The sequence below is a fragment of the Mytilus edulis genome, chromosome 13 (genome assembly GCF_963676685.1).
Source record: "Mytilus edulis chromosome 13, xbMytEdul2.2, whole genome shotgun sequence".
Taxonomy (NCBI): Eukaryota; Metazoa; Mollusca; class Bivalvia; order Mytilida; family Mytilidae; genus Mytilus; species Mytilus edulis.
This window is the reverse complement of record NC_092356.1, coordinates 2589605-2600218: the sequence shown is the minus strand read 5'-3', so window position 1 is coordinate 2600218 and position 10614 is coordinate 2589605. Positions and strand designations below refer to the sequence as shown.

Sequence of the window (10614 nt, the reverse complement as noted above, 5' to 3'; positions counted from 1 at the left end):
ATGAGTTTTTGACACTCCAAAAGTAATTAATTCCACTTTTTTCGAAGACCTTATTTGAACAATTTATTATCAGGTTTTTGATTGTACGAAGTGTACTGGTAAGAAAAATAGATAATTTAGTAGTGGAACAATGCTTGAAGACGAAATAAATCTATATTTGTAAGGTGTTTTATGTAGCTTCGGAAGCCATTACATAGTTGGGACTTTCATTGTTTTTGGTTCTGCTTGTAAAGCGGTAGCTAAGGTTTATAGATATAGGAAGATCTGGTGTGAGTGCCAATGATACATCTCTCCATCCAAATGACAATTTAAAAAAAGGTAAACCATTATAGGTCAATGTCCGGCCTTCAACATTGAGCATTGGCTCACACCGAACAACAAGCTATAAAGGGCCATAAAATTACTAGACGTGTAAAACCTTTCAAATGGGAAAACCAACGGTCTAATCTATATTAAATAAAAACGAGAAATGTTTGTTACAGATGTAGTTTTTTGAAAATGGAGTCAGTTGGAATGTTGGTGAATTGTTGATTTTTTTTTGTAGAACCTCAATGTAAAATTTACGTCAAACAATTATAATATTATCATTGATTATTAGCAGCTTTATCGGCCGGGACAAAAACAAATTCCTTGGCTAGTTCTTTCAGTTTATGTTTGATACGCGAAATAGGTTTATTGTGGTTATTGTTAAGAGTAAGATGTTCTTTAAAATGTTGAATACGTATATCAACTATGTTTATTACTGAATAAAAAAAAGAGTCGAAAGATTTTTTGTCAGCTTTTTCCCGTTTTATCCATTTCAAACAGTAAGTACTGAGTGAGTCGTGGATGATATTACGACACTCATTCCAATTAATAATTGATGGGGGACGGTATTTAGGTCCTTTACTGAGGAATGATTTTAACTCTCGGTCTTGAACGATGTTAAGATCTCCTATTATAACATGGGAAATGGGCTAAGAAATGTATTCGGAATTTCTGCAATTACACGAAGTAGGTGTATTTCCACTGATATTAAACATATTAACATCTTAAAAAAAATGGCTATTATTGAAAGTCCGGTTCTTGATATATTGCCAATTCCCATGATATTATACTTAAGACCGACAGGGTAGACTGTCTGTAATTTTTTAATCCAATTTAATTCAATTATTTTCCGTGATCGTACAAACTTTGAATGAGATTCACCACGCTGCTTATTTACTACTTCCAAAGGTTGAACTACTAAATATTTAATATGATGATTGTGCTTCTTAAGGTGTTGATAGATGATACTTTTGAATTTTTTGGGTCTTTTTAAATGATACAGATGTTCTTGGGTGCGTTTAGATAAATATCGTCCAGTTTAACCTACGTACTGAATACCGCATCCCGACTTGTTTCATGTGAGTAAATACATAATACTGCTTGTTTTTCAAGTTATATCAATTTCAAATTTTAAAGAAAATGGGCGACCATTAAACGCGGACTTTAACGTATTGTTGGTGGAAAGACGGGGACATGTAAGTCATTTTTTGGCATGACACTTATCGAAAGAAGGGTAACCACGATTTTTATTGTTAAAAATGTTAGCGATGGTAGTATTTTTAGATAAACGATTTGAAGATTGAGACGTGTAGATACCCTTTGAACGAGTTTAATATTTAATATTTTTTCATTTCTAAGCTTCATATTTGGTTTTTGTTTGTGAATTATATTAGAAAGGAGCAAAGACTGACGTCCAGAATATGAACCAGCATACAATGAATTAAATTATGTAAAAATGATAAATCTGTTCGGCTAAAGATGGTTCGGCTAAAAATGTCAAACGCTATCCGTATTAATTACCCGAAAAAGGGTATATCAGGGTAGCGACTAACGTCTGACTTAATAGTAGAATGGGTCTGAATATTGAAGTACTACGTTTAGAAAAAAATTCCTAAAGTAATGAACTAGAGAAGTTCTCGCTCGGACACACACTCCATAATCTAGTATATTATAAGAGCATAAACCGGAAGCATGGGGAGGCACTACAAGTAATCGATGCCTTGTTAAGACTGTTTAAAAAAAAAATACCAGATACCTGGGATTTTATTTAACAATAAAAAACTATCCAACTTATATATTCAGGGAGAGATTACTCTTAATAGAAAATATAATTCACGTAATTCAAACAAAATAGGAAAATTTTACCCGACTTTTACATTTGAGTATGAAAAATAGTACGGTCACCCATACTTTAATAGCGTTTTGAAGAAAAAGAAAATCTATATTATGGAAGAGTTTGAAGGAAATACGTTTTCCCCAACGTTACGTTTTATTTGTGTCTCTTATTTCTTTGTTTTGATTTGTATGTATTGAAGAGCTTTTTCCTGACGCAAATTCATTTATTTTGAACTTTACTTTACTAATAAGTGTAATATTACACATCATCTGAATATTCAAATCTTGTTTGATTTAAGTTTAATGTTCAAACAAATATACTGTGGAGAACATAACTGTCAGCAAAATTAGTGAAGGCATCATAAATATACACTTTTTGATGATATATACCTTGAACAATGTTTTACTATGTTTGTTTTAATTTTCTAATTACAGATATTATAACACCAAACATATCACTAGCTCTGTATAACTATTTATGTCACAACATCGTAGGAACAGAAGAACGTGTTAAAACAATCAGATTTATGAACACAGTGAGAGATGATTTGTCAAGTAACAAGTCATTTACATGTATAACAAGTGGAAGCTATGGAGAAGGACTTGAAATGCGAGGAAGTGATTTAGATATAATGCAAGTAATAAAATCTATAAAAGTGAATGCGGATAAACAACCCGACTTTGATCCAAGTATAACTTATCTGTCCATGGATACAGACGATGTAAAACCTGGTTTTACTCAATTAAGGCTAGAATATAGCAGAAGTCAGTTTATTTTGGAATGTTGTGAAGAACATAATGGTAAACATTATGTTTCGAGTGCATTATATAAGGGGAAAATGTTATTGTTTTTGGATGATAAAGGCGACACAATTCATGGACCGTGTATAACTGACAAAAAGGGAGTTTTAGATTTGGCGTATACTTTGCATTGTAAAACGTGGATATCTTCTGCTGTAAATTGGACAACAAGATCAAGTAGTTTATGGCCGAGTCATAACGTCACACAAAGTATTATAAAACATGGAGTACTTTTTGTACCAATCGGAGTTCAAGGATCACCGAAAGAAAATCTAGAATGGCGAGTATCTTTTTCAGTGGCTGAAAAACTTCTAATTAATACATTTACTCACACCCAATTAATGTGCTATGCTCTCTTGAAAATAATTTTGAAAGATGTGATAGCAAATGATTCTGAATGTAAAGATTTACTCTGTTCTTATTTCCTGAAAACAATTATTTTCTGGATATCTGAAGAACTCCCATCATCTGTATGGAAACCTGATAATATTATAAATTGTTTTATGCGATGTTTCAGCAGGTTAGTCTATTGTGTCGAGCATTCAGTTTGTTCACATTACTTCATTCCAGAAAACAACATGTTCGAGAACAAAATAGAGGGCCATGCTCGTGATGTACTTTTAAACAAATTAAACACGTTACACAGCTATGGTTGGCGATGCATTTTATTTTCAGATCAAATATCTAACTTTGCTGTATCGATGTGGAATTTTCCAATTGAACCATTTACATTATATGCAAATGACGTTAAGAAAATAGTGCAATCCAGTATTTTGTATTATGCAAATCTATCCTTAGAAAACAAAGAGTTAGATATATTTAATACAATATTATTTCACAACACAGGGTGTCATCAATTTTCACTGAAACACTTGTATGCATACTACACATCACAGATGTGCAATAATCTAGCTCAGCGTTTACCACTTGATGGTGCAATTATCAACAATAAAAACCAATACAAACAGTACACATTCTGTTTGAGTACTCTGCTAACAAATGTCTATCATGACGCTGTTTCTGGATGGCTGATGGTAGCTTCATTGTTTTACAAAACAAAGCAATACAGGAAAGCTTTATACATCATTAGGTATTCTATATCGAAATGTACTCCCGACAAACTGTTCTTTGGAATGACTCTATCAGAAATCCATTACCAGTCACTAAAACTGCAAATATTTGACAAGAAGAGTGTTGCTTATCTGCTGAAACTGATGTTCGTAGGTTCTATACGATTAACCGTCGATTCATCTTTAACACCAGATGAACTTTCAATGGAGGGAAGGGATATAAGTTATTTTTTTCCATCGACAGCGTATGCTTATTTCCTTAGTGTTCTTTGTCATTATCACCTGAATAATGTCAGACAGTATCAGGATTCTATTCAAGATTTAAAACTTGTTATAGGAGAAAGATATTTGATGGCAGATGTGTGGAGTACAGCTGACGCCTACACTTTATTGGGAATTGCTTTACAATTATTTGGCGACAAGGAATCCGCACGGCAAGCATTTTTACAATCTGTCGAATTATCCGAGGGTGAATTTCACCATGTTGCCGCACGGAGACTTTTGTCTTTGAATTGAAAAATTTATTTGTGGATTTGCTGATCTTTTTAACTGATAATTGTGTAGATGTGTACCTACAATATACTAGACAAAACCAAATTAGTTAGAATATAATAAAGATATGTATGTTGCTAATAGAGATATACAAATGCCTTTAGCTCCTTTATTTTATTGATCATGAAATAGCTGCTGTAAAATGAAAATACATTAGCACATTTATTTTACATATGTTTAATTGTAAAATTATTTCTGTCTCAGTTATTTTAATGCATGTAATATGAAAAGAAAAAAATCGATATATCTATCTATCATTCTCTCTTATTTCATATTTCATATTTCAATTGTATAGATATTTTTTTCTAGACAAAACAAAATTAAAGCAAAGCGTATTCATTGCAGGAATTCAACAGTCTATCAATTTTATCTAGTACACGTCGGTATATCATTATTTCTTAGGTTCAACTGAATTGACATATCTCCTATTCAAGCCAGTTACAACAGTCTCTTTGTGGCTGAATTGGACACTTATTGGAATTCATTATACAGACTGTCAGAATAATTCCGGTGAGGTCTCCATGTTGCAGAATTGTACGCTTCATCCGGGATATTTAAAGAGACTGTAAAGATACTTCCAGTGATGAGTCCTTGTCGCCCAATAATTTTAAAGCACTTCTCAATAGCGTGTAGGCCTGTGTTGTATATCAAACAACTTTCTTCTTTAACCAATTGTTGACCTTCATAAGAATCATGATATTGTCTAACATTATTGACATGATAATGATATGATATACAACTAAGGAAATAAACATGCACGGTGGAAGGAAAAAAACCTGATTTACTCCACCACTCCAAATTTTGTCTTGTATTAATCATATATACTAACGTTATTTTAGAATACTTTCCTCGTTAAATGATGCAATTCTAGTGGTTGATAATGGATATTTTTGACGTAAAAATGTACTGGTTCAGTTTGATAGGAGTGCATTTCGATATAGAAAAGTGCACGATGTGTAAAGCCTTATTGTAAAAAAAAGGCTAAGACACGTGTTGTTTTTATTTTACTACATACTACATGTACTATTGTCTATAAACTTGCTGTTAGTAAAAGTAAAGTTACAAAAATACTGAACTCTGAGGAAAGTTCAAAACGAAAAATCCCTTATCAAATGGCAAAAATAAATGATAAAAACATCAAACGAATGGACAACCACTGTCATATTCCTGACTTGGTACAGGTTTTTTCAAATGTAGAAAATAGGGATTCTTTGAGTTCTGTGTGATCTGTAGTAAAAAAAGAAAGACATAAGATAAAAGCAATGAATTTGTCTTTGCATAAGTAGTCAGTTTATTGAAGGATTTCAACATTATAACTTTTTGGTTAATTTTAATGAATAGGTTAAATTAATCTCGATGCATTTGTACGGAAGTCACGTGTGATGTCACGCTATAAAATTCACGTATATTCAAAAAAGATGTTATTTCATAGTTTTTTTGGCAAAATATATATAGGCGATCAGGGTTTCCCCTGTGTCAATTTTTTTTTACGCCACCTTTTCCCTAAAACAATATATTTTTCGCCACTGTATTATTATTTTCGCCAAGTCACACAAATATATTTTTCTTTTAAAAATTTTAATTTTTAGCCAGCCCCCCCCCCCTTTTCCCCTTTAAGGAAGATGAGTTTATTCCATTGTTAACTATGATTATCCTCTTAAACTTGTGTTTGAGTCTAAATTGTAATAAATACCTACTAAACATTTACCTTAAAAAAAAAGAACTTTATAGGAAAAATTAATTATATTTTTGAACCACTTTAAAAGAAGGGGGCCACTTACTTTTAAAACTGAACAAGATATAAGTCCTTGAGTATAAACAAAATCTTGGATACTTGAATGATGTTGGAAAGTTTCTTCAAAATAAAAACATGTGCACTTTCGTACTGCTAAGAAGTGGGTTTTATAACAAAAAAAAAAAGTGTTTATCACTTGAAATTGATCCCTCATGTACGCTGTAGTCATGACCTTGAAGGATTACTCTCATTCATAACGACAGTGTTACTTTCTAGACCATAGTAAATTTAGTAAAACTATGCTTGAAATATGTGCGTATTTAAAAAGTTTTTCTAACCGATTTTAAAGTACCCACTCAAATAAATTATCTTTACAAAGTTAAATGCTAAAGTTTTAAATCAGAGAACTTTCTTGCTTTTGAAATTTTTTCGTCAGAACACGATTTTTTTCTGGACTTTCATTAAAAGGAGGAGAGGAATCGGACTAATTTTGCTTCAAATACGTGCGTCGGAAAATGGTGAATAAATCATTTGAAATCATTTAACATTATCATTTTGTTATATATTTTAATACAATCAACACCTTTATTAATTAGTCCTTTGATGTCGATAGCTATAAAATGCAATCAGCTGATTATTGATTTTCTGTCAAAATCTTAGCGAAGTCAAGGTGCATTCCGAGTATTGTCTGATCAGGTAAAGTCAGGTAAAGTCCAAGAAACCCGAAAAAAGAAATAACCATAACGGATGAAAATAAATCGTTATATATATTTCTTTCGCCAAATTCTTTCGCCAATTAACTCCAAATTGTACACAAGAGACTAAAACTAAAATCATACCAGACTAACAAAGGCCAGAGGCTCCTGACTTGGAGTAGGCGCAAAATTGCGGCAGGGTTAAACATGTTTTTTTTAGATTGCAACCATCCCCATATATATCTAGCCAATGTAGAAAAACAAGCGTTCAACAATACGCACACTCAGTAAAACTCAGTTTAACAGAAGTCTGAGTCCTATGTCAGAATATGAAACAAAAGATAATAAACAACATGACAATAATACATAGCATGTGTGCAATGACAAAAACTAATTTAACAATTGTTGAATAGCATCAATTGAAAAAAGCCATAACGACCCTGTCCTCATTAACAGTGCAAGGCTTGATTCAGACATTTCATACACTTCAAAAACTTTCAAATCGGTTTGTGTTTGTACCGGCTGACAAAGCAGCTAACAATGGGGTGTTGGTATGTCGTAAATATTACACGAACGTTCTTAAGAATGAAATTTTAAATTCATCTACATTCGAGTTCATCCGCTTCACAGATAGTCATATAGTAAACAAACATATCACAAAGCTTAAGGTTTCTTCTGAACATTTGAAGGTCCCTTCTATGTATTGGCTACCTAAACTAAACAAAAAACTATTTAAATATCGTTTCATCTCGGCCTCTAGTAAGTGTTCTACAAACTAATCTGTCAGTGCTCTTAACTAGTTCATTAACTACTATTAAAGAGCGTATCATAAACTATTGTAATAAAATATATGAACATAGTGGTATAAACTTTTTTGGAGTGTACATTTTTTTTGGATGTTTTAGATAAGTTTCGTGCTTTTGGTGGTCTTTTTGATTCTGTTGACAGTTTTGATTTTTCTACTCTTTTCACTACACTTCCACACTATCTTCTTAAACAAAAGTTTTCCTATTTGATTTAATGGTCGTTTGGTAAAGCTGAATACAAATATATTTGCTGCAACTGATTTAAAGCCTTCTTCTTTAATGAGAAAGGTAAATATGCTAGATATACTAACTGGAGGTGTGATTAGATGATTGAAGTTGTTAATTTTCTCCTTAATGATATTTATGTACGTTTCGGCAACAAAGTTTATCGACAGGTTGTGGGTATCCCCATGGGCACTAATTGTGTCCCTTTAATAGCAGACTTGTTTTTGTACTGTTACGAATCACAGTTTATGCCTAAATTCATTCAATTGATAAATTCAACAATACTTACTGTTATCTTGATAAGTTTTTTTGTTAAATAATCAAGAGTTTTCTCAATATGCTGCTGAAATTTACCGTTAACTTGATGCTATTTTTTCGTTAAATAATCAAGAATTTTCTCAATATGCTGCTGAAATTTACAGTTAACTTGACGATATTTTTTCGTTAAATAACAAAGAATTTTCTCAATATACTGCTGAAATTTACCGCAATGAACTGACTTAAAAACAAATCAAATTTATTCGGTAATAACTGTCCTTTCCTGGATTTAGATATTTTGGTTTGTAACGGGAAACTCCACATAAAAATTTACGACTATTGTTAATTTTCCATTTTTAGATGGTGATGTTCCTTTGGCACCATCTTACGGTGTTTATATTTCATATCTCGTTCGCTATGCCCGTGTCTGTTGTGACGCTTTTGATTCCAACGAGCGCAATCTATGTATTACTGGTAAATAATTAAACCAGGGATATCGTTACCATAAATTACTTAAAAACTTTACTAAATTTTTCCGTAGATATAGAGATTTGGTTTTGCAGTTTGGCTGTATCTATTTTTGTTTCAAACGGGATAGCACATCCTCATTTTTACGGAAATGTTGTTAACCGTTCCCGGAAATTTAGAAATGATCCGTGTAAACTTGTCGCTCCTTTAAATAAACTTATTCTAAAAGGTTACCTTTTCAACACTGTATTAAGATCATTGAATATTGTTTTTATTGGTATAAATATTGATTATGTTATCAGTTGATTAAAAGCTAACTAAATATTACTAGTATGTTATATACATATACATATTCATGGATCTACAATCTGTCGATACCTGTAACTTGTCATTGCACAAGGTCATGTTTTTTCTCTGGCTGTTTATGACGTCTTTACTCTAAATCCATTGTATGTTGGATGTGTACGGATTGATAGTTTAGTCTTAGATGTAAAAAATTTTTATTAGTTGTTAGTAGCTTTGAATTAGCTGTCAGATAACTGCGAGTACTCTCAGATCTGTTCATTGTATCTTTCTGTGTCGGGATGTATAATTACCCGGCCACGTCCACTTGTATTTTGTCCATCTGATGAATTAAGCCTTTTTCAACTGGTTATTATAGTTCGTTCTTATGTTGTACTGTTATACCACTGTCCCAATTCAGGAGCCTATAATTCAGTGGTTGTCGTTTGTTTGTGTGTTACATATTTGTTTTTCGTTTAATTTGTTACATAAATAAGGCCGTTAGTATTTTCGTTTGAATTGTTTAACATTGTCTTATCTGGGCCTTTTATAGCTGACTATGTGCTATGGGCTTTGCTCATTGTTGAAGTCCGTACTGTGACCTATAGTTATTAATGTCTGTGTCATGTTGGTCTTTTGTGGACAGTTGTCTCATTGGCAATCATACCACATCTTCTTTTTTATATTAAAGTATGGTAAAATCGATATAAGAGAAAAGCATAAATCAAAAATGTTTTCTACTGTTGAAAGAATAAATAAATTTTCAAACATTCCATTTTATTCATGTCTCTTATAATTAGTTCATGTCAATTTATTAGTCCTCTTGTGTATTTAAGAGCTTTTCCCTGATCAATTTCAATTATTTTGAACTTTGCTCTACTAATAAGTGTAGTATAACACATCTGAATATTCAAATCCCGTCTGATTTAAGTTTAATGTTCAAAACAAATATACTGTGGAGAACATAACTGTCAGCAAAATTAGTGAAGGCATCATAAATATACAGTTTTTGATGATATATACCTTGAACATTTTTTTAATTACAGATATTATAACATCAAACATATCACATGTATCACTAGCTCTGTATAACTATCTATGTCGCAACATCGTAGGAACAGAAGAACATGTTAAAACAATCAGATTAATGAACACAGTGAGAGATAATTTGTCAAGTAACAAGTCATTTACATGTATAACAAGTGGAAGCTTTGGAGAAGGACTTGAAATGCGAGGAAGTGATTTAGATATAATGCAAGTAACAAAATGTATTAAGTGAATGCGAATAAGCAACCCGACTTTGATACAAGTATAACTTATCTGTCCATGGATACAGACGATGTAAAACCTGGTTTTACTCAATTAAGGCTAGAATATAGCAGAGATCAGTATGATTTGGAATGTTGTGAAGAACATAATGGTAAACATTATTTTTCGAGTGCATTATATAAGGGAATTTTTTTTTTGATTGATTGGGGATGAAGGCAGACAAATTCATGGACCATGTATAACTGACAAAAGAGGAGATTTTGATTTTGCCTTTTCTTTACATTGTAAAACGTGGATATCTTCTGCTGTAA

At 32.0% G+C, this 10614-nt stretch overlaps 1 protein-coding gene across 1 annotated transcript; it reads left to right on the top strand.

Moving 5' to 3' along the window:
- Nucleotides 1-944: 944 nt before the first annotated feature.
- On the top strand, nt 945-10313 carry LOC139501931 (uncharacterized). The gene is made up of 3 exons (XM_071291233.1): nt 945-993; nt 2578-4482; nt 10081-10313. Exons 1-3 carry the CDS (start codon nt 945-947, stop codon nt 10311-10313), a joined length of 2187 nt encoding a protein of 728 aa, XP_071147334.1.
- The last annotated feature ends 301 nt before the right edge of the window (nt 10314-10614 follow it).

Bases quoted from the DNA above. Each gene is read 5' to 3' on its own strand.
- LOC139501931 (XM_071291233.1), top strand. From the start codon at position 945: ATGGGAAATGGGCTAAGAAATGTATTCGGAATTTCTGCAATTACACGA. The intron at 994-2,577 runs GTAGGTGTATTT...TTCTAATTACAG, and splicing joins AATTTCTGCAATTACACGAA to ATATTATAACACCAAACATA. The intron at 4,483-10,080 runs GTGAATTTCACC...TTTTAATTACAG, and splicing joins ATCTGTCGAATTATCCGAGG to ATATTATAACATCAAACATA.